The sequence below is a fragment of the Melopsittacus undulatus genome, chromosome 3, assembly GCF_012275295.1.
Source record: "Melopsittacus undulatus isolate bMelUnd1 chromosome 3, bMelUnd1.mat.Z, whole genome shotgun sequence".
Taxonomy (NCBI): domain Eukaryota; kingdom Metazoa; phylum Chordata; class Aves; order Psittaciformes; family Psittaculidae; genus Melopsittacus; species Melopsittacus undulatus.
In genome coordinates this window covers 107937341-107960515 of record NC_047529.1, presented here as the reverse complement: position 1 = coordinate 107960515, position 23175 = coordinate 107937341, and the positions used below count along the sequence as shown (strand labels likewise).

The window sequence follows — 23175 nt, the reverse complement described above, 5'->3', positions numbered from 1 at the left end:
GTCCAAACACAGCTATCTATTTATCTGGTTCTAACAGTTTTCTCATAAAAACAGAATGAGAATGATACTGTTTAGAAACAGACTGTTCTGGGGAATAAAGTGCACACTGTTGTTTTTACTGTTTAATGCCTCCTGACTAGGAACACTTACACGCAGTGGGGTTCCTGTCTAAATATGCTTATGCTGTTGCACAGGCTTCAGTGCAGCAGTAAGCACACACCTGAGTTCAGCCTTTTGCTTGTGTTTACATTCTCATCCACAGTCCACCTCACTCCTGAATCTCATACACACTCTCAAAGGACATTTATGAGATTAAGCACCTTAAAAGTCACAAAAGGCCAGAGGGAAAGCTGCCTATGCAAGCTTAATGTAACTCCTTCCTACAAAGGCATTAGAGTATGGTCTTTCATTATATGTTCATTTCCACTGGAGCTCTGTTTCATTCAGCGCCCAGACTAAGCTGTGCTCTGGAATAGAGCCACAATAGTGCTGTCTGCAGGAACAAAGGGATAAAAAAGCCTGTAATAGGCACTCATTGTGGAAATTTCCAGCAAAGATAAATAAATGGTAAGAAAGTGAAAAAGGATCCCCTAGACAGATGCATCAGGCAACTCCAGCATGGAGTTTGATGTGAATAGTCCTACTTACATGTTCTCTAATGCTGTTCACAGCTACACAGCCAGTTTCCAGTACTTAATTAACTATAACCTACATGTGGCTGCATCACTTAAAAGTACAAATACATGCACACACACACACACACACACACTATCTCATTCTGCTTTATAAAAAGTAACTGACAAATACCCAAATGTTTTACCAGACTGCTCCTGCATCATGCTACAGAGAACATTACTCCCTGCCAATCTCCAGTGACTTAAAGACAATATGGGATCAATTTACTTCTCACTGTACTGTACTTTTCAGTCTGCACAGAGAACCCACTGCCATTCTGAAATAAATATGCAAACATCACAGCCTCCATCTACAACAAAGAGCTGGAGGCCTGGCTCATCGCTTGGTCAAATCAATTTAGTTTCACTTCAATAGAACTATGCTGACTTCTAAAGGCAAAAGAGATGGTTTGAATGCTTGCAAATCCCTTTTCCAAGTCACGGTTAGGGAAGAGCATTCATTCAGAGAGTCACCACCCCTTCTTCCTCACAAGCACAGACTCCTGCCCTCCACCATGGACTTGGCAGCTGCAGAACTGGGATTTCCTCTATTAGAGGACAAGCCACTTGGGGCAGGAGCTGTTCCTCTCCCAGGTACAAGAACCCCAGCACCAAGCACAGCAACTCAGCCACTATGCTCCATAGTGTCACACTGTGCACTCACAGTGGTTGGCATCCATCAGCCTTTTCTCACATGGGTTGTCTGAAGTGAAATAGGACTCAAAATAAATACATTAATTAGCAAAACTCCAGTTCACCAAGTCTGTGGTTATTGAGTCAAGTCTGCTTGAGGGGAAGACTCTTCATAAATGGTAAATTGCAGGGCTGAGCCAGAGTGTACAGCAAGTTGATACAAAGCAGCCTTCCTCATCCTGGTACAGGCTTAGTTGTCCCCTTGACTACAGCATTGCTTCAGGAATACAGTGTCATCATCATCCACTGTAAAAAATGGGAAGAGTGGGTTGAACTCATTGACCTCTATGAGAGCTCTGCAATATTCACAAGTGAACTGGACTATGGGGCATTAGAGAACTGTCTCCAGAAGGAGCAAAAGCCAGAATAAGGCAGAAGAGTTGGAAGCCTGAAGCTCCGTATTTCTAACCTTCTCTGTAAGAGATTAGGTAAAGATACCTTTTCTTAATGCTACAACATAAAACATGCACTGCACCACTTGCCATGTCTGCATTTGACAGTCTGGGAACAGGCTTTACCTCGGATTCCTGGAGATAAATCCCTTTGCCATCTTGAGTTAAGTTGCGAAAGGCCTCTGCAAAAGAAATAAATGAGGAGCATTAACTTGGAAATCCAAGAGATCAACACCAGCTGAGACTCTCTGTCTTAGGAAAAGCCTCAAAGGCATAGTTCAGAAGCTATTCAGGAGTGTGTGTGAGCTTCTCTGATCTGTCACTTGAACAACCCTGAAGGCTGGGACACAGAGAGCAGCTGAATAAAGTCAGGCATGTTATTGTCTGTCCATTCAACTGTTAGACTTTGAATAGCATGTGGCCCAAACCTCATCCTCTACAGTGCTGAGACATGCACACAAAGTGTCTACAACATGAGCTCACAGACTGAATAACAACTGTCTCATCATAACTGCAGTCCTACCACAGGTATATTCCAAGGCTCTATTCTTCCTGGAAAATAAGGAGTCTCCATCTGTAATTCACCTACCTCCTCCTACAGAAGGTTGGTGCAAACCTGCAGGGAACTAAACCACTTCGATATGTATGGCCTGGCTGTCTGTAGAAAGTGACTGGTGAAAAGACAAAAGAGAGTGCTTGATTTTTTCTTTATCTGTCCCTTGCTTTTAATTGCTTGCTCTTGGTCTATTCAGAAACCCAGTCCTTATTTTGACCTTGCCACTGCCAGCTGGAACAGTGCCAGAACAGCCAGGGCTTAACTGGGCAGCCTGGCTTGCCTGGCCAACCACATAGCACCAACCTCACCTCCCATGATCTCCACTCGAAGCATGAAGCACACAAAGCTCTCAAAGCGGATCTTCAAGTCAGGGTCACCATATCTGATTGCCATCAAATTACAGACTTCATTGCTGAGGGAAATACCTTCATAAAAGGGAGAAAAAAAAAGTGGGGGGGGGGGGGGGGGGGGGGGTGAGAACAGAATGAGATAGCAAGTCTCAGCTGTACACAGCTGAATGATGATCTTTAAGGTCCATTCCAGCCCAAAGTAACCTATGACTCTACAAATGTGCACAGCTATGGGTATGTACACAGCTGTGAGGGTATGCAACTGAGAGGTCTTCAGCCCTTCTCCAACAGCTTGTTTCTGCAGACCTCCCCTACGATAGTCAAATATCAACCAGCCCAAACCAGGCCATTACACAGAGATTGCATCTCCTTCAAATCTGAAAAGGTTCAGATCTGATCCCCTCACAGAGGGAGCTGGCCAGAGTTGAAATAAAATACTCATGGGCACCCTTTGCTCAAGAGGTATGAGGGAGTAACAGCAGCTGTGTTTAAGAGCAATACTCCACAAAAGTATAAGAAAGAAGATGAAAAAGAAAATACAGAGGAAGCTCATAAGAAAGCATCAGTCCCAATGCCAAGCAGCATTTGCAAGGAATAGAAGTATTTTCTATTCATAGCCTGGGATTTTAGTTTGCTGTACTAGAGGTCTCCCTGGGTTTTTCACTGTGTTTGCACTGACTCAGATGAACTGGGTGAAGCACTCACCAAAAAGAAGAGTGATATTTAGGCTGTACACATTCAATGAAGCTACAAGACTGAGCATCAGCCCCCACTCAAAGCCCAGCGTGAGCAACAGAGATTAGTCCAGAATTTGAATTCATATGTATTGTCCTCCATTTCTAGATCAAGCTTCAGAAATTATATTAATGCAGTCAGGCACCAGCATTGCCTCTGTGCAAGTCCCACACTTACAGGTTCAGTCCCTGAGCTGTCAGCTTCAGCAGAGGTAGCAATTTAATATGAGCTTGATCTGGCCTCCTGTATCCACACAACCTCACACAGTCCTTTACAATTAAATTAGCAATGAACAGGAAGGGATTTAAAAACTGGGTCTAAAATAGACACTTCTGTTTCAGAGAACTATCCATATGAGACCACACTGGGGCAAAGATTAAGTCGCCCATTCCACAGCAAAATAAGTTTCAGATAAGTTTACCGAGCTAAAGAGGGAAGCAGAGATGGCTAAAACCATGCAGCCTATGGTGTTCTCCTCCTCCTAGGCTCTGCCTACAATTCTCAAGTTGTTTCTCAGCCCTAAGCTTTTTCTAGCCTTTCTGAGGAAGAGGACTTGCCAAGGTGTGCTGTGGGCTCACCTGTCTCCTGTACAGCTGCATGCAGTTCCACAAGGTGAAGCCTTCCTGATCTGCTAGTATCTCTTTTCTGGAACACTTCCTGGTGACGGGAGTATTTTTAAACAAAACCAATTCCCCCAAAACAACAGATGACACCAAAGGGACTGTGAGCAAGGAGATACAGAAAAGGGCCATAGAAATTATTGTTATACCAAATAGAAAAGCAGCCTTTTCCACAGGACTCTGAATTCCTGGATACTCAGCGTGCCAGAGGTGTTCAGCTTTGTGGAAGAATTAAGGTCAGAACATCCCAACTAAATATCAGAGAACATCCATTACATATAAACCCCAAACAAACCAAGACCTCATAGACACCCTAACATTCACACAATTATAATATGAGGATAATGTTTTCTTAACCCACAAGGCCTATCTATAGGCTTGATCTTCCCCCCACTAAATTTATAGAATCATAGAAATGTTTAGGTTGGAAAGGACCTTTAGATCATCACACACCAAGCCACATCACCCAAGACTACATCCAGCCTGGCCTTGAACACTGCCAGGGATGGAGCATTCATAACCTCCCTGGGCCACCCATTCCAGTACCTCACCACCCTCACAGTAAAGAACTTCTTCCTTATATCCAATCTAAACTTCCCCTGCTTAAGTTCGAACCATTACCCCCTGTCCTATCACTACAGTCCCTGGTGAAGATTACCTTTCTAGCACCCTTTGTAGGCCCCCATCAGATACTGGCTGCTGATTTCAGAGGCAGCAGGAATCAACCCTTTCTCAAACCAATTCCATTCTGTTACAGCTGAACTGTTATTACAGAAGGTGAGAAATGCAAGGGCTGTGTCCTGGTGGTAAAGAAATCACAGTAACACCCAGTCTGCCCTAATAAATAATGCTCCAGAGAAACATCACTCATGCCAAGGATACATCCAGGAGCGCCAGGATACCCTGGCAGGCATCCAGACTGAAATTCAGGTGAAAACTCTGGAAATCTGGAGAGAAAGAAGAAAGAAAAATTGTTTTGAAGAGTCATTGAACATCTCCCAGAAAAATGGACTCTGACAAAATTCCCCCTCACTTGAGAGGGCTCAGGCCCCAAAGCCTTTGTGAAACTTTACACCCACTTGAGATGTATCATTTACGATGATAGAAATATGAGGCTACAGGATGGATTCTACTAGTCGCAGAAAATCCAATATGAGCTCCCTGCAGGCATGTAATACAGAATGAAATATAGTCCACTATCTCCAGCTATTAGAGAAAATGGAAGGAAAAGGACATCCGAAGCTGTAATCCCAAACAGAATTTACTGCATGACCTTGAGCAAAGTCGCTTGACCTGAAGAGCTTTGGGGAACAGCACTGCAGATTGAAACCCTTGTGCTAATCATCTCCATCTCTCTCTTCCACAGACACACTGCCAGCTTTGTTAATATAATTAAAAGTACAGGCATCACTGAAAACATGATGCTGCACCAAAGCTTAGCATTCCCAGTTCATACGTAAGTTACATGGAGAGTAACAGAAATAGACTCTAATCTCACTGCAAATCATGATTATAGATTGTCTGTGGACTTCCACTGAGCAAGGGACAGAACCATAACTCACCAGCCCCTTCTCTGCAGAAAGTGAAGATGTTTTAATCTTGTAATAGCCCTGTTTAGTAAGTATGAATCAAGTACTGTAAGGTTTTTAAATTAATGTCTTCATATTGATCACTTATGAGAAATGAAGACTGTTTAACATAGTCTTCTCACGGACAAGACAGTGCCCAGTGGGTCATTTTGCAAAGACGGAAGACCTATCTTTGTCCACCTTTTTGGAAAAGGGAGCAGTGTCAAATTCAGCTTAAGTGGAAAAGGCATCACATAAGTCTTTTGTTTTTCTTCTTTGTTGCCTGTAACGTCTGGATGGTGTATTTTCTGATGCACACTGGTTGTTATCAGTGAAGAAACTGGGAAGGAAAATTGGATTCATCATTATATCTGTAACTTTGTTATCACTTTTCAGAAAAAACAGCCCCTGCAAAACCTTGCTGCTGCCAGGTAGCTTCATTTATAACCAGGGACCTAATTATGAGTTCATGGAATACTGTAGGCTGCCACTGGCATAGTGGATGTCAGAGTCCTCGCAAGAGAGACAACCTTAGGGCTCACCTGGTTCTCATAAGTGTAAGTTATACAGGCTACCTGCACCTCCATCCTGTCTCCCAAACAAACAGAGCAAGAAAACAGCCCTATGCATGCATAGTAGGGAAGAGTGAGTAAGAATAGCAGGCATGAACCAGGAACATCAAGGCACAGGCAAGTCCCCCTTCCATTGCATAACTGCCTACAGAGCAGGCTAACTTTCTACACCTTGTAGCAGTGGTGCTGCCAAGACTGTGGCAAGTGGCACAGGGTGAAATATGGTAGTTCAGAATCAAGGCTGAGGTTGAGCTGGGCTTGGAGGTCCAATTCAGACTTGGCATCCACACACAATATCTATGCTTGCTCTTCCCCCTCATTCTTTCCGTTGTTGAAATTCAAACTAGATTAGCTTCACCTAGAAAACTTCTACCACATCAATCCACACCCCAGCAAATCCTTTCTCTCTGGAAATCAAACATGGCATCAGAAGAGTCAGTTCAGTCAGACTGAAGCCAGTTTCTCTTCCCAGAATTTGAGAAACAGAAACAGTAGCTGAAGCTTTTCTCTAAGAGGGTTTATTTCACAGAAAACATTCTTTTTCAGCACTTACTTCTCCAAGATATATTATTCAGGATTCTCTGGAGCTGAACAGCATTTATTTCAGGATTCTGTGATATAGAAGAGAATTTTAAATATTTTTTATATAAACTATTAAATCACCCTTCTCCCTCTTTTGTTTTCCCAGCATGTCCCATCTTCATTCTCTGTTTTTTTGGCCCCACTCCAGCCACAGTGAAGATCAACAGAAAAGACTCCCTTTGAATATAACAAGATTCTCAGCCTGCAAGGGCTGCAGTCTGCTCTGGGCCAAGTTCTCAGGGCTCTGCACAGATCAATACAGTAGCGCAGATTTATGCTGAGTGAGGATCCAGGCTGTTAACCTTTCAGCCCCAGTGCCATCTGTCCCATCAAGCACACTGTCAAGAGATCTGCTTCAAATATTTCCCTTTTATCATTTACAAACAAAAAAAAAAAGATGGAAAGTTTGGAATACTTTCTTCCCAAACTTTTTCAAAGCAGAAACTTCCTCTTCTCCTTGTTATACTAAAGTTTAAAGATTTTTTAGGAACTGTGACATTTGTTTCTTTGGAAGATGCTTTTTTTACATGTCACTCGTCCAAATAAAAGCCCATTTTCAGATCACGGAGCCGTGCCAAGGTAATGCACTACGATATGGCAGAACTTGTCTTTGTGTGTACTTGGACCTCTCGAAGCAAAGGACCAGCACTTCACAGTACGTGGCAATTCCTAGCATGTCTGGAAGCCACATTGTTCTCAAAATCAAAATCTTACACAAGTGCCCAAAAGTAAAAGCATTGCTTGTTTTTAGTAACAGCTAAATACTGCTCAACATTTAAATAGTCAAAATATTGCTATCCAAAGAGCAAATGTGTTTCTATGAAATTGTGTTTGCCAAATACAGAGTACGTTGCTAAATAAACCCTTTCCGAAAGGTGAAACACTTGCATCCTTTGTCAGTGGGATTCCTGAAGGTCAACTCCATCCCAAATCAGGACAGAGAGATCATTAAAAAGAACCTTTCCCAGTAAGAATCATATTCACTAGGAAAGTTAGTGAAAAAGGGAGGGGATGGGATACCTACTTCACCTCCCCAAGCAAGTTAGCTACCACCAAACTGTGTTGAAGCACGTGTGAGACAAGTGCCAATATTTCTCTAACAGGATACTTTTCCCAGTGAGTCTAAGAACACCTTAAAGGATAGCATGGAAGCCCACAACCCACCATTTTATCCCCAATACAGGCAATAGGAATTAGTGTTTAGGGAGAGCATGTGAGCCTGGCCAACTTCTGCTGTTCATTCTCCTGTTTCCCAGGCACCCACACCTATTGGAAAAGGGATCTTAGAGGGTGCATCCCTGCCTAGTCCTTTAGTATCTGCTTATGGAACTGCTGCCCACCATTTTGCTAATATCTTTTCAGCCTGTTGATACTGTCATCACACCCACAATGTCCTGTGGCATTAAGTTCCAAGCATTTGCATTCAGTTGTGAAGTATACCTGTTTCATTGCTAACACTGCTAAGCTTCACAGTCACTGGACACACAGCCCAACCTCATGCGGCCCCTCTGCTTTACACTTTCACATCCAGACCTTCTGTGAACACAGAATCATAGAACAGTTAGGGTTGGAAAGGACCTTAGGATCATCTAGTTCCAACCCCCCTGCCATGGGCAGGGACACCTCACACTAAACTGTGCCACCCAATGCCATGTCCACTTGGTCTTGAGCACCCATGTCCTTTTACTTTCACAGAGCTATATAATAGCTCTGGAGGAGTTAACTCTATGAGCTCATGCACACACTTACCTGTTCAAAATATTTTGTGAAGAAATCCTCCCAGATCTTGCCCTCATACCTATCTACAATTTCCTTTAAGATATAAAAAAAAATAAATGAAAAATATCATTAAGTCAAGGAAGAAGAACATTGCCAAAAACCATTGCTAAAAATGCTTTCCCAGAACTGCACTCTTGTTCTCTACCCTTCCACCTCCTCCCCACCACTGCAAGCAATGCTACGTCACTGCTAAGATAGCTCCCACCCCATAGAAATGTTATTTTTCAAAAGAAACACTCAGGTGGGGAGAAATATTTCCTTCTCCACAAGCTGCTCAACAACAAAGGATGGGGCTCATTCCATGCGAAGAAAGGGAAGGGTCTCTGTCCTTTATACAGGAAGATAGAGGAGCAAATAAGAATAATGGTGTCACAAAAAGAAGTCTGCAAAAAGACAGCTAAGGTCAAAAAATTTGCACATCTCCCCATTTGACTGCATCTGTGCACATGATCCAGGGGACTCTGCCTGTAAACCCAAGCTCTGCTGCAAGAAGTGCTACAACACAAGAGCACCTATTCTCACTCAGCGTCTCCATAGGGTACAGCAACAGGAAAAACCCAACATTCAGAACTGAAGACCAAAGAACAGATCTCCCACTCCTCTCATACTCACCTTAGATAGGGTGAAACTGGTGTTGCCACCCATTTCCCTGGAGATGCAAAAAAGCAGACACATTAAGGAGATATCTCAGAGCTGTGTGTTTGTCTCATCACAGGTAGCATCCCCCATTCCCAGATGGGACCACAACCTCCTGCTGCAGCATATATTTTTTCCTAGTGTTACAGCTGCAGCAAGAGAAGCCCTCATGTCCATATGGCTCTCCAAGGCCTGATGGCATTTGAAGTCTCCAAAGCACCATTCCTGCACAAGCAACCATTGTAGCATTGCCAGCAGGGTCTCCTGGTAAACTGATGGTGCATTAAAAGCCTCTTGTCCTTCTCCACATTCTCAAACATAAGCATGCTGCAAGAATCCTTTCTGTGGGTCTAGCTCAACACTACTTGAAAGGATAAATCCAAAAGCAGTGCTTCAGCCATTGAGAATCCTAAAGTAGAAGAAACCCACAACCATTCTCTCCAAAAGAGATTGTGTTGCTTTTTTGCAGAGTAAAGTCTTTACGTTGCATCCGTGAGACTAGAAAGACCAGACCATCCCACCATTCCAGAGAAATAGGTACTAGCAGAGGGGCAGCAGCATCTCACCGAAGAACGTGCTTCCTGGAGAAGACCCGCAGGATGAATTCAGCCTCCTGCTGAGGCTCCAGGGTGGCTGGGACAATCACATAGACACAAGGCTCCAGGTGGAAGTCATGAGTCACCTCTCGCTCATCAAGGAAGACCTGGTGCTTGTTCACAGGCTGATGTTGGGTGAAGAATGCTGGGGGAAGCTTTCTGTTGCTTTCTTGGTACTGTTAAGGGAACAAACAGAAATGTGTTCTACCCCAGCCAAACAAATGGACAAAATGCAGGTGGGAAGCTCACAGGCATGGCATAGACAGCCTGCCTTCACACCTCGGGTATTTTTACAGCACAAGCAGGTAACAGGGCCCAAAGGACTTAGTCTCCTTCCAGGACATGGTGATTCTCACTATGCATCACCTCTGCCCAATGCTAATATGACAAAGAATGGACTTCCTGCAACCTTATCAACTTAATAGTACTTGCAAGGAACAGCAGCAAGGACTGGGGAGGAGAAGTGGCTCCTGTCAAAGTGGTTACTGCAAAAGTAATTTCCATATTTGCAGAAATGACTGCAGGCAGGAACTGCTCTAGAGACCAGGACATCTCTCCTACCTGATAGGTACCACACTCTTTTTCCCCAGCTTGCCCTTTATATTAGGGATCTGGTAGCAGAGGATTTTTCAGAGCACCTGTGATCTGAACGTAATGCAGGACCATCCTAATTCCTACCTCTGACTCCATGCATGTGTCCTTGATCTGCCTGGCACTCAGCATTTACAGATGTTTTGTTCTGCAGGCACTTTCCTGCAGTAGGAGGGTGGATAAAATGTTAATCTAGGCAACTCTGAACTCATTTTTAATGCCATGGAGTGCCCAGTACACAAGCCAAATAATTAATCCTGCTACCCAAAACCACTGTCCCCTTCTGATCTTGGCTGTTCCTCAGAACATTTAGCCATTTTACTCCACAGCCTCATAGTGGAGATGCTGTTCCCCTTTCCTTTGCCAGTATTTTTCTTGTTAATAGAACAATCTTTCTTCTGAAAGGTTCAGGGTTACTCTTCCTCATGCCCCTTATGTTAAATTCAAAGTTGTTATATTCCAGTCAATACTTTGTTGACTGTAGTTCCAATATCTCATATGCTCTCAGCTTGTTATCTCTCTATATTGATCTCGGCAACTGCAACAAACGTGAAACTGAAGTCTTGGCTGACACCAAGGTGTGGCACACCAGTGTGCTAGAGCCACACTCAGAATCCCTCTGCCAGGAAGTTTAACTCACTTGTAAGCCCAAAATATTTAAGTCAGGAAGAAGTGGCATCTTACCTCATGGTTACCATGCTGCAAATACAGTAAGTGTGAACACAATTGTGCTGCCCTGACCATACACCAAACTAGTTCTTTGCTGCCCTGAATTCAAAGGGACTCTCATGTGAAGCGTTCTGAGTGGTGACAGAGTAGAAGGTATGCCCTTTCCAGATAACAAGAGCTAAACCTTTCCTTGTTTTTAATAACCCTCTGAAGTCAAGGCCAAAATTGGGACTTACATCAGGGTTTAAGTTCCAGAGCCCTTCTTCAGGTCCCAAAGGCTTCTGGTTAAAGAAAATGCTAGAAATACATCTGGCCAAAGGAAGCTGAAAACACCTGCAACATCAGCTCCAGAGCATCCCGAACCAGGAAGGAACCTGGGCTCCCCAGGAGATACCTGATTTGCATGGCACACGGTCTCTGTTCACACTTCATCCCAAGACTGGGAGGCAGCAAAAAAGTAGCTCTGGCTCCCCTGAGAGCTGCAGTGAGTCCAGCTTAGACACAGTCAAGAAGCGGTCAAAAAACCTTCCCACAAGTGCAGCATGGACAAAGTGCTGGTCAGGTAAACACTGATGCTGCTTGTAATACCTTTGAAGACCCAGTGCAGAAGCTGAACTACTAATGCCCCCTTTTAAGGCCACTGAGCCCTGCTGATACGGCTGCTTTTCAGAAGAGTCAGTGGGTAGCTCTACATTAATAGTGACTTACCGTGGTACCTTACTGAATTCAAATACACTGTTACTAGCTGTCAGGTGAGAAACAAAGGCAAACACACCACCTTCAGTGTTGTCATTAACAGCTGTACCAGCCCAGGTCCCCCTGCAAACAGCCAGCAGTGGTGACAAGGGACTCACCTGTAGGTCCACCTGCAGGAAGAAAAGAAATAGCATCTGTCAGACAGGAATCTCTGGGTCTCATACAATATAGCCATGTCATTGCTGGGAAGCAGCTATGTATGTCCAGCTGGGGTCTTTGCCTTCAGAAACATCAACCCCTCAACCTGAAAGCCCTTCCCCACAGCCATCTCTCTATAGCTGTGCAAGCTCACTGCAGCAACAAGAGCTGTGGCTCTGTTCAAGGGAGAACAGTGGCTCTGCAAGGCATTCAGATAAGCAGAGAGTTGAGGGAAGGGGGAAACTCTCACTCCTTTTAGTAATACCCACTTATCCTTGGATACACAGAGAACTAGCAGCATTCACACATAGGCAGCTGCCACCCCATGCTAGGAATTGTTCTCAAACACAAGGCTGAATATAAACAGAGAGCAGCACTCTCCCTGCCCCAAAGTAAGGGGACTTCTGGCACCCTCTTCTAGCATTTGCACATGCTCTCAGAGAGGGCAAAATAAAGCCCAATGTGCTCTGAAGCAACAGGCACTTCTTACTGCTCTGCAGGCTGACACACAGCATGCCAGAGAGGCAGCAAGTGAGGCACAGAGCCTGTAGGAGCCTAGCCCTGCTGTGTGAGAAGACTAGGCACAGGCAAGAAGAACAGAGACCACCCTGCACACAACAGAACTCTTGGTTTGCAAAGCTGTACAATTTACAGGGGCTGGAATTTTTCCTATGTGGTGAAAGCAAGGAAGGCAAAGCAATTCTTCATACCTTGTAGAGTGAAAATCCAATGAAGAGGTGGGGAGCTCGGTTCCGGTGTTTGCTGCTGTGTTTCTGCATCAGGGATATAACCACATCGCAGGAACCCAAGTTTTTCTTACTGTCTTCAGCGGGCAAAACATTCAGCCAATACTGAGGGTTCATCCAAAATGTGCCTAAACAAAATGGGGAAAACATTTTTATGTCATTTTCCATCACAAAATTGATTGCCAGCTTCCCATTCAATGCCTGACATCAGACTGAATAGATCACAGGTTGTCTGGACTCCAGAGCCCACAAGAACTTGATCTTCAGGTGCAGTTTGCACATCCAGCAGTGCAACCACTATGTAGGACGGGCAGGAGGCCAGGGAACTACATCTCTGCTCAAATGCAACTAAGATTTCATTTTGTTTATAAATGTACCACTATTCCTCTATCACCTTCAGTGTATGGGATAGATGACTTCAGATCCCACCTGCTCTGCTTCCAGGAGGGCTGAGCCTCTGCATTCCCCATCCACTTTACTTCAAATACCACTCCCTGGAGGTGCCGAGGATGCAAATTTTAACAAGCAAGTTTAATGCCACAAAGAAGCTCAGTGTTGGCAATTGATCCTAGGATCCTGCACCTCATTGCATGCCATAACAAGCCCACTGCCCTCTACTAGCAAGTAATGACTAGCTTCTACTATCACAAAAGCTGCAAAGTCCTTCAACTGCTTATTTCTGATGTTTGTGTGGAGGGAGAGGCAGGAAGACCACGTTTCTGTTGTCAGTTTTGTGTTAACAGGTATAAAGTGCTGGTAATGGTGACCCCAAAGTCATCCAAAAGAGCATCCCTCACCATTACGGAATCCCAGACTTCCTCCTGCTGTACTTCCTTTAACCCATCTCCCCCTCTTCAGGGAGTACATCCACTTCTTCCCATCTTCCTGGCTCATCAGGTCTGGAGTTAACTTACAGATCATCAGATCTACGAAGTGAATCTTAAAATCTCGCAGAGACATCCTGGGAAAAGAGTGCCACGAAGCATCTTGTCAGCAGTTTAGTTTAGTCCATATGGCTTATAAAAAGAAAAAGGAAAAGGAGCAGGGAACTTCGAAGCTGCACCATTTTGTGTTACATATGGTAATGCTCATATTTTATTAGGCAGTAAAGAAAAGAGCGTCTGCTCCATCAGCAGCAGCTAGGAGTAGCAAATGCAAGACTAAAAAATCAGTAAAGGATAGCAGCACAGAGATTAAAATCATATTGCCACCAAAGGGAGAGCACTGAAACGACACGGGTGACAACATTGCCACCTCGTGGCAGAAGCTATGGAGAAACCACGAGCAAACAAGGCACGCAAGAGCTTCCCAAAGCTATCGTCAAAAAAAGGCAAGACAAAAACTCCTGAAAGCTGTCTCCGGCAGCAGTGTCCTGCTTCTTCCTCACTCCTGCCACTGAAGAACAGTGAACACTTTCTGTGTCAGCACAGCTACTGCTTCTCACGTCGTCATGTAGCAGAAAACAGCAAGAAAGCAAGCATGGGCTGTCATAAAGAAGATCCCATATACCTTGACCTAAATGGGCTGCTTCATCTCCAGATGCAGCCTCAGAGCTACTGACAGAGAAGCGAAAAGCAAGACTGTGTCATTACCAGAATTCTCCATCATCCTTCTTTTTCCTCAGCAAAATCTTCTCCTTTGGGCTCAGCAGCTCCCATTTGTAAGAGCTGAGGGCAAAAACAAGGTGACTATTCAAACATTGCCTCAAATTCAAGGCAGAGTACATAGCTTTTCTCTAGAAGAAGAAGCCAAATTCCTGTCCCCACATATCTCCACATTTATTCCCCACTAAACACAGGTCCCCTATGCCTTCAGCCACAGGAGATACTCCACAAGCACTCTGGGTCCCATGAGATGTAGCTAAATGACTACAGTTTTCTCCAGCAGTAGCCAGAAATACTGCAGTTCCATATGCTAGTCCATTCACTTGCACACACAGCTTCCAAGTACTTACACCATAAAAATCTAGACCTGTTTTGTTGGTTAATTTTCTGTCAAAGGAGACATAATAGGAAGAGTGTTTGGCATAATGAATGAATGAATGACTAGGACAGCACAAGAGGCAGCTGGGAGTCATTTAAAAGGCAGGCCTACAGTATGTTGCTCATTATGCTCTTTAACAGGAACAGCTGGTATGTTGTCATTATGTGACAGACATGCATCAGAAAAGTTATTGCTCTGCAGACAAGGTGAAAGTCACTCACAATTCCCAACACTTTCCTGTGTTCTTCCTCCTCCCTACCTCCAAGCCTCAGCAAACAGGGAATGAAGTGAAGCTTGGAAGAAATGAACATGCTCCACTTCAAAGACGAATAGGACACAAGTCTACCATTGCCAGTGGTCTAGAATACAAACCATTATCTTTCATGGATCTCAATCAAAAGCTTCAGGAAGATGCAAATATAAGGGCCCATTTGCCCCACTGGTTGCTTCCTCTGATCTCACACTTGTGTTCCCCATACAGCCAGGATGGAGGCACAGCCACTCAACTCCAACACTTTGAAGCCCATGGAGGACTTTGCATGGTCCCTCCCATGCCCTGAAACATGCTGTTTGTTTAAAGCCTCCTGCATAGCTGTCACTCTGCATGCCAGCCAGATCACAGCAAAGTGGTCGGTATCTGATGTTCATATTATGTTTCCTCTGGTATTCAGTGAATGGAAAAGAACTCAGCTTGTTCAAGCTGCATGTGTGAAATGAGCCCAACTATGTGAGCACTATGTGCTGGAGAAATACAGATCTATAGAGTCATTGCTTTGACACCAGAGGGTCTGTTCAAGCAACTGTTACTTATCTTAATGCTGCTCTCAGCACTAATTCATGCCTGAAGATGGCAGCATCTTTCCTCCAAGAAACCCTTCCTCCCACTGGGCATCAGACCTTCCCTTTTTTAAACTCACCTGTCACTCCAGTCCCCTTTCCATTCGATTTTTCCCCATGGATTTCTCAGTCTCACTAGGTTTTCCGGTCCATATTGACAGGTTACCTGCAGAAAACAGTAACACTGCATTGAGACCTATTATTTTACTGCCACTTACCCCTAGACAGGTATCTTTAGGGAACTTCCAATGACACTTCTGCAGATCAGTGGGATCCACCTGCACTCTCTGCTCAGAAGCCCAGCTCAGTTCCCTTATTTTAGCCTTGACTCACGTTTCCATCTGCAGTTTTTCATGGTTTTGGCCCCTATATTCCATTATCTCTACTTCTCTGTGGCCCCTCCTCTGATTTCAGAGGAAGGTTTTTATCCCAAGTAGCTTTCAGCACATCCTCCCAGCATCCCCAAAGGCCAGTTCTTTCATCCTCAACATCCAAAATGCATTTGTAGGTGATGCTTTCAGCAGAGCACTATGAATCATTCCCACACTTACAGATATGCTGATCTACAACCACTGTCCTTTACATTAAGGTCATGACAGTAAAATGGACACACTTGGAAGTGAATCGTTACAAAGCACGCAGTCTCTTTTAGCCTTAGAGTAAGACAAGAGCACTGGGGGAAGAAATACTATAGATTTCCTATGACAACCTAAAGGTTGAACCTATGACTGCAATAAAAATTGCTGACATCCAAACAAACCTGGACCCAGGGCATTAGGGATAGTCTTACCTTTCTAATACCAGTCACTGTGTAGGCATGGCCAGCAACAAGCCCATTCTTCAGGACCTTTGTTGCCTGTATACAAGGAAGAGAAACAGAAGAAAAAGAAACCTTTTATTTTATCCTTGCTTACACAGCAGACTCATACTAATACCAGAGACCTGTACCAGTATAAGCAATGACTCTCAAAGCAAACAAAGACTGGTTTGAACTGGGAAAAAAAATAAAAGATTAAGTCTAAGCTCCTAACAGCCATATTTTGCAGTATGCTTGAATTTGGAGAGCTGATAGGAAAATCTCTTCCTATATTATAGATCTTTGGCTAGAGACCTCACTTTTTAAAATCCAGGAACAGTAGAATCATAAAACCGTTTGGGTTAGAAGGGACCATAAAGACCATCTAGTTCCAACCCTCTGCTATGGGCAGGGACACCTTCCACTAGACCAAACACTGCCCAACCTGGCCTTAAACACTGCCAGGGATGGGGCAGCCACAACTCCTCTGAGCAACCTGTGATAGGGCCTCACCACCCTCATAGTGAACTTTTTTTTCCTAATATCCAGTCTAAATCTTAGAAGCCAAGATCTGAATTTGTGTTCTGAACTACACATCTCTCTGTCTTAGATATAAGATACTCCATGAGTCTCTGTGCCTCACTGCACCACCTGTAAGAATGGAAAATTTATGTAACAAAAATGGGAAGAAGAACAATATGTAATACAGATTCTTTGATACATAGATCAGTCCCTAAGCATTACAACAGGGAGCTGAGAGCAGCAGAGAATCAATCCATGTGCAAAGTTTAAGAATGTGGCTTCTATAGAAAGTCCCATGCAGTAGCTTTGATACTTTTTGAGTCACAATGACTAGCTGAGCAGAGCAAAACAGGTCTGGAAAGGCTTTTGGCTGTGAAGAGGTTGGATGTCACTTCCAAGTCTCACCCCTAAATGTGTCTGACAGCCCATGAGAGATCTGCTGTAGGTTGCTCTGGTCAGGATATCCCACAGATCAGGAGGAGCTGCTGCAAGCTTCATCCTTATATTAACACCACCTGTAAAATCCACCAAGGCTTCTGAAACTTGCCCAAATTGCAGATCTTCATAGGAGCCATAGAGTCTATAAAAAAAGACATCAATATGTTCTTGCGATTAGAGTCACACATGGTAAGAAGAGAACAGTGTACCAATGAAAACATACAATAAAGGTTTGCAAAAACAAAAGGAAGGTTGTCAGTCATGATTAACTCAAGGGGAATCATTGGAATTTAGGAAGAGGGGGATCTAGCAAATTGTCCTCAAGATCAGCCATAGCCTAAAAGGTCTCTCACGGACATTTCTCACTGCACTATAGTGAGAACATGTCCATCACTAGTTCTTTGACAATTCTGCCTTAGCAAATGTTGCCTGAATTTATCACCATGTATCTATATCTAAGATACAGCACCTTGAGAGGTATACTGTCTTGAGAGCTCAGTCTCCATTTAACTTTACCACTGCAGTGCAACTTTCTCTGGTCATTTTGCTCTAACACCAAATGAAAATATCTCAGCTTTCTCACCTTTGCTGGGACTTTTTCTCTCAATGTTAACTAGGAGTTTTCCCTGCTCTGCAGAAATTATTTCAGCCCAATATTAACAAACGCCATCAGTTCTGCTTTGTTGATTTCTTCTTAGTCCTGATAAACCACTCCAGATAAAACACCCTGGAGAGAAGCCAGTATTCTCACTAACAACTTGTTAGATGCCTCAGCTTTGGGGGATTTCTACCAAAACCAAAGTAAAATGTTTCAGCAGATACCCAAAGCAAAACTCCTTGGAGGTTTCTCAAACTCATAATACATCAAAGAAGGCATCAGAAATCATTCACCTTTCAAAATCCTGGTTCTTTAAAAAACTCGTGGCCTTTGCTCCTCTGCAGTATTACAAGGGAGGCTTCAGCCTAGCCAATACACTCCAAACAGTGATAACACTCACAGGACAATCCCCCCACAATAGGTCTGTTTCACAACAATTCCTAAACCCTTAGGTTTCAATTCAAGGGCCTGGACTGATAACAGCTACTACAGCAGTAGCTTTTACTGCATAACAACAAAAAGATAAGAACCATTTACTATACTCCAAACATGGCAAGACTTAGGAGGTGCAGTTATAAACAAGAACAAACTGTGTAGGCACTAACCAACATATTTTAGAGACACTATTTGCATAAATTGGACTGAGTCACTTACTTAGCATATGCCTTCTCCAGAAGGGCTCCCCAGAACACGTTCTTATAGACTGAGGAAACAAAGATCAGCTCCCCTGCCGCATTCACAGGCAGGAGATCATCAACCACCACATCAACCCATTCACCGAAATGCCAGAACTGTCAGGCGAAAGGAATGGGAAAAGAATGAGCTGATGTTTCCCTTGGACGGGACCCTCCCCTTTGAAGCAACAGGAAAGGCAAGATAGCTTAGCTATGGGCACAGGACAAGCTGCTTTGGGTCAGCAGGACATACTGACTCACCCACAGAGCCAGTTCCTCAGTCCCACCCTACCAGAGGAAGAAAACATTACAGGTGCAAAAGGATTAAGCAGGGAAATGAGGCACAGTTGGGTTTCTTAGGAAGGAATTCCTAACTGCAGGGTAGCACAGTTGTATCAAAACCTGGGCAAAGTGGTAGAAAGTTGGAGCAGAAGTGCTCAAATCCTGACACTTGTTGCTACTGTGTAAGAAGACTTTTACCTGGATTAAAATATGGGTAGTGCATAGCTGGAGAGAAAGAGATATCTTGTAGTTGATCCACTGCACTATCCTGTGGGAGGGGTGATGGGCTACACTCCAGGCTGGGATAGCCTCTGGCCACTTGTCACACAGATTATCTCAGGGTGTGACACAAAATGTGACAGAGGATTTGTGAAGACCTCCTGTGCTCTGGGGGAGCAGATGTACCTGGAAGTGGAAAATGCCGGCATATTTCCTCTCAAAGCTCTGGTTTTGTGGCACAACTGCAGCAAAGATGTCCTGGTGGAACGTCAGGGCTTGCAGGGCCGCCAGGAACCAGCAGTTCTCTGCGCCAAGACAAACGGACACATGCAGTTGGCTGAAAAGTGAGTGTTGTCAGCCAAGTTGAGGAACACCACCAAGATCCTGCAGAAGCGCTGTCATGCTGATGTCTTTACAGTTATAACAACTGTCCATACAATCATAACACATTGTACCCAGAAAATGAGATGATCCAGATGCGTGCTTTACTTAACCAAACTATGGTTTATAATTGTTCCCCCATGATCTTTTTATTTGGATACTTTTTGGTTAAATAAGAAATCTAACAAGAAATAGCTGTCAGTGGAAATATTCTGGGGTTTTATGGACATTGTGTGTTTGGGGTTGTTTCTCTGTTCTCTATAAAGGCACGCTATTAAAAAATTCCATTTTTCTTAGAAACATTAACTTTTCAGACGTGAAAACTAATTTCCAATGGATCTCACACACAAGACTGTATTTATCAGACTTTATGCTTAAGGGTTTAAGCCCTTCAACATTAATTTAGTCCTGCTCTACCTGTTTTGCAGATGACAATATATCCTTTCATTTCAGGTAACATGAGCACAGCATTTACTTTCCTAGCTGGAAAGCTGGGAAGAGAACACAATCATGCTGAGCCTTCAGTACAAAGACAGAGAAAGTTTCAGATTTGCCTGCTTCTATGGTCTCTGTGCAATGGTCAAGTAACAACATTCCAGACCAGTGAGAGAACAGGATCACTTCCCATTGCAGCATTAACATGCACAAAGAGTGGTGATTCCAGCTGTTGGAGATACCTTTCATGCCTCAAATCCTACCTTAAAGTTTAACAGGTTTTTTACTGAGCCTATCCCAGCTTCATGATTTTTTCATCCGCACCATGTCAAGAGAAGGTAGAAGGATATGTACACCTTCTATTTCTATGCCAAGTTTTATACAGTCAAATTTCCAGGAAAAACATTATCTTGTATAAAAATTCTTAGATATTTATGCGAAAGAGCTTCCTTACCCACCACTCCTTGGCAGAGATCAAGTTGCTTTCTGTTTGCACCATAAAATACTGGACTTCTATGCAAAGCCTGGGAATCACACAACCAAAAAAATATGAGAGTCAAGTCAGTAACATAAGCTGGGTTAGCCTAAAGTCAAGGACTTTCTGTAGTCTCATAAAATAGGAAATCTAGTGAGCTCCCAGTCTGCGATGTAAAAACCTCATGGATATGTGATACAAAACATTCCCTCTGCCTGTTCAAAGCTTTCAAAATTACTTGTGGTCCCTTTGTCCCAGCAGACATTCTTCTGGTTCAGGTATAACTCTAGTGTTATCAAGTGCTCTGGCTAACTTGACACAAGCCTGGGCATACATTTGTGCTTGGTCTGCATTGAATTTGGTCTCAATGTAAGTCACTGATGTGCAGATGCATTAGGAAGAGAACCCTGCAGACCTGCCAGCCCTGCTCCTCCCTAATTGCTGACAAGTATGGCAGAGCATAACTGTTCAAACTTTCAGGTAGCTTGGCTGATACCTCCACAGCTGGCAATTGAGCTACAGACTAACTGATGGCTGTTACAGAAGTTCCTGTTCCTGTGACAAGAGTAGGTCCATGAATAATTGTTCAGAGAGAAATTATGTTGTTATTTTTTCCCCTCTCACAAGTGCCTCTGGGGTTAAATTAATAACTCAAGTGTCAAACTTATGTTTCACTCGAATGACCCACAAATTGCTCAATCTAATTTTCACACTGTTGGCTTCCCCTTCAGGCAGTTGCAGAGAAACAGCAAACCCTCAGAAGGCAGTTACAGTAATTAGACACCAACCCCCATCCTTGGTGAATTTGGGTGTTCAATTTGCAGGTCATCAGTCATAGAGGCAGCAAGCTAGGAGCCTGCAGGCTGAATGGCAGAATCTCAGTGTTTTCCTCTGCAGCACAGGGACTGAAGGATGCACAGCATCCATCCTCAAAAAGCCTTTGCTGGGCTATGTTTAGCATTCAGAGCAAATGGCAGCCTTCTTCACAAGGCAGTTTAGAGCAGCAGAATGGTGGACTGAGAGACAGGGGAGCTTTCAAGTCCATTCCATTATCTCTGGCGTGGTAGCTACACCTGAAGGGCTTTGTAGAAGCCAGGACTCAGGTTGACCTTTCCTTCCCAAATACCTCTATAATGATTTAGCTGCCTCAGCCACAGGGCAGCACAATCCAGTTCAGGCCCCTGAGGACTGCACTCTTCCTCTGCATACAGATTCTGACTTAACACAAACCATCTGTGAGATGAATAACATACAAAAGTCTGAGAACCAGGGCTTGCTATTTCCAACCTCTCCTGCTCACTTAGCAAAGGTGCCTCTACTTTCCTGGTGATTTTCATGACTTTTGCAGAAACTCAGCCCTTCTAAGAAATTGGTTGAATCTGATAAAATATCACAGCTAGAAAATATCTGAGCTAGGAGATGCTATCTGCTATTACCTGGATGAATTCTGTTACAGATATGATAACATGAGAACTGGAACTCTCAGAAAAATCTGTATGTTGCTTTCAGGAAGTTCTGATTGTCAATATGTTGCTCAGTGGCTCAGTAAGAACAGAACTACCATTGCTAGTAACAGGCCTTATCTAAATGTGCCAGGCCGCTGCTCTGGCCTCCTGGTCTTGATATGTATCCATTTGTTATGAGAATGTGCTCTGTGACCAGCCCATACAACCAGGTGCCTCTTATTTTGAGGTACAGTTTAAGCATAGGATATCAGCAAAGGCCTTGGAAACATGCGCACAGTAGAAAACAGGTCCCAGAACTAAAAACAACTTACTGACTAACGGTCAGTTACTGGTATCAGTACAAGCCAAACCTTAAAAGCTGGGAAAAGACTGTTCTAAGTAGAATAGACTAAACAGTTAAGCAGGAAAAAAAAATCAGCCCAGCAAGAGGATAAGGTATCTGCTGCTGCATGTGAAAAAAGCAGACTCCAGCATCACAAGGGTATGTGGCCCATGGGAGAGGGCTCAAAGGCTAAGAACTGTTTCAAAACAGCAATTTTCTAAAAGGTCAAGATCTTGGATTTTGTGGAGAGGAGCCATCACCATAAGAACTGTCATCATGGAATCATGGTGGGATCACCAGAGCTGTGAGCCCTATGGACACCAGCTCCCCCTGCTCCCTTTGCCTGCTCTCCCTGACTGCTCTGAGCATTAGTGGGTATAAACTCAGTGAGCCTGGTTATGATTTTGGGCAATAAATGCTTCAAAGGCAATTATGAAACTCTGCATAGCCCAGCTTCCAAAATGACAGCTGATACAATATGTGCAATCTCTAGAGGCATTAAAGCACACTTAAATTAAAGTCTAAGAATAGTCTGATCAATGTTAAAACTATTTCCTGGCTATCAGCTGTGATCATCCTCTTACACTGCAGTATTCACTGAAACTCACTTACATGTGGCCTCTTCCACTGTAAATTTTGAGGCAGTTTCTTCAGCAGTGCTCCAGTTCCTATAGAGCTGATGTGAGCAGGGAAGGTGTCATCTGTGAACAGGTGATTGTTCTTCAAGCAAGTCTCCAGCAAGGCCTGATAGTTCTGCTGGGTAAGAGTGGGGTGTTTCTGGAAGATACTCCTGCCTAAAGGCACAGGTGACTTCTTTCTTTTCAAGCACAGGAGAAAAGGCATGGTGATATCCACAGTAACACCTCAATAATTCTTTTACACTGAGGATTCTGCAGGGATCTCACCCTGCACAGTCCTGCTGGAAGCTCCTGTTTTCTTGGGATGAGGTGTGACTTCTCCCAAAGAATTCCTGATAATTAAAATAAGTGTAAAGAGTCAATTTAAACATGGCTTTTATAGTTTTCTCTTTAGCCAGCAGGGAGAGGCAGGGGGGTGGCCTTCCCTGGAGAAGTGGGGACCCATCTGATCCTAAT

At 43.8% G+C, this 23175-nt stretch overlaps 1 protein-coding gene across 1 annotated transcript; it reads right to left on the bottom strand.

Annotated features, from left to right (window-relative positions):
* Nucleotides 1–758: 758 nt before the first annotated feature.
* LOC101881710 (calpain-14) lies at nt 759–22949 on the bottom strand. The gene is made up of 20 exons (XM_034061278.1): nt 22694–22949; nt 20273–20342; nt 19189–19307; nt 18482–18618; nt 17197–17371; nt 16264–16329; nt 15554–15639; nt 14246–14320; nt 13451–13614; nt 12618–12781; nt 9724–9929; nt 9134–9170; nt 8492–8554; nt 6714–6771; nt 4903–4967; nt 4170–4238; nt 3979–4057; nt 2624–2740; nt 1886–1941; nt 759–1613 (listed from the first exon to the last, which is right to left on the bottom strand). The coding sequence occupies exons 1-20, from the start codon at nt 22922–22924 to the stop codon at nt 1587–1589; spliced, it is 2064 nt and encodes a 687-aa protein (XP_033917169.1). The 5' UTR covers nt 22925–22949; the 3' UTR covers nt 759–1586.
* Between the last annotated feature and the right edge of the window lie 226 nt (nt 22950–23175).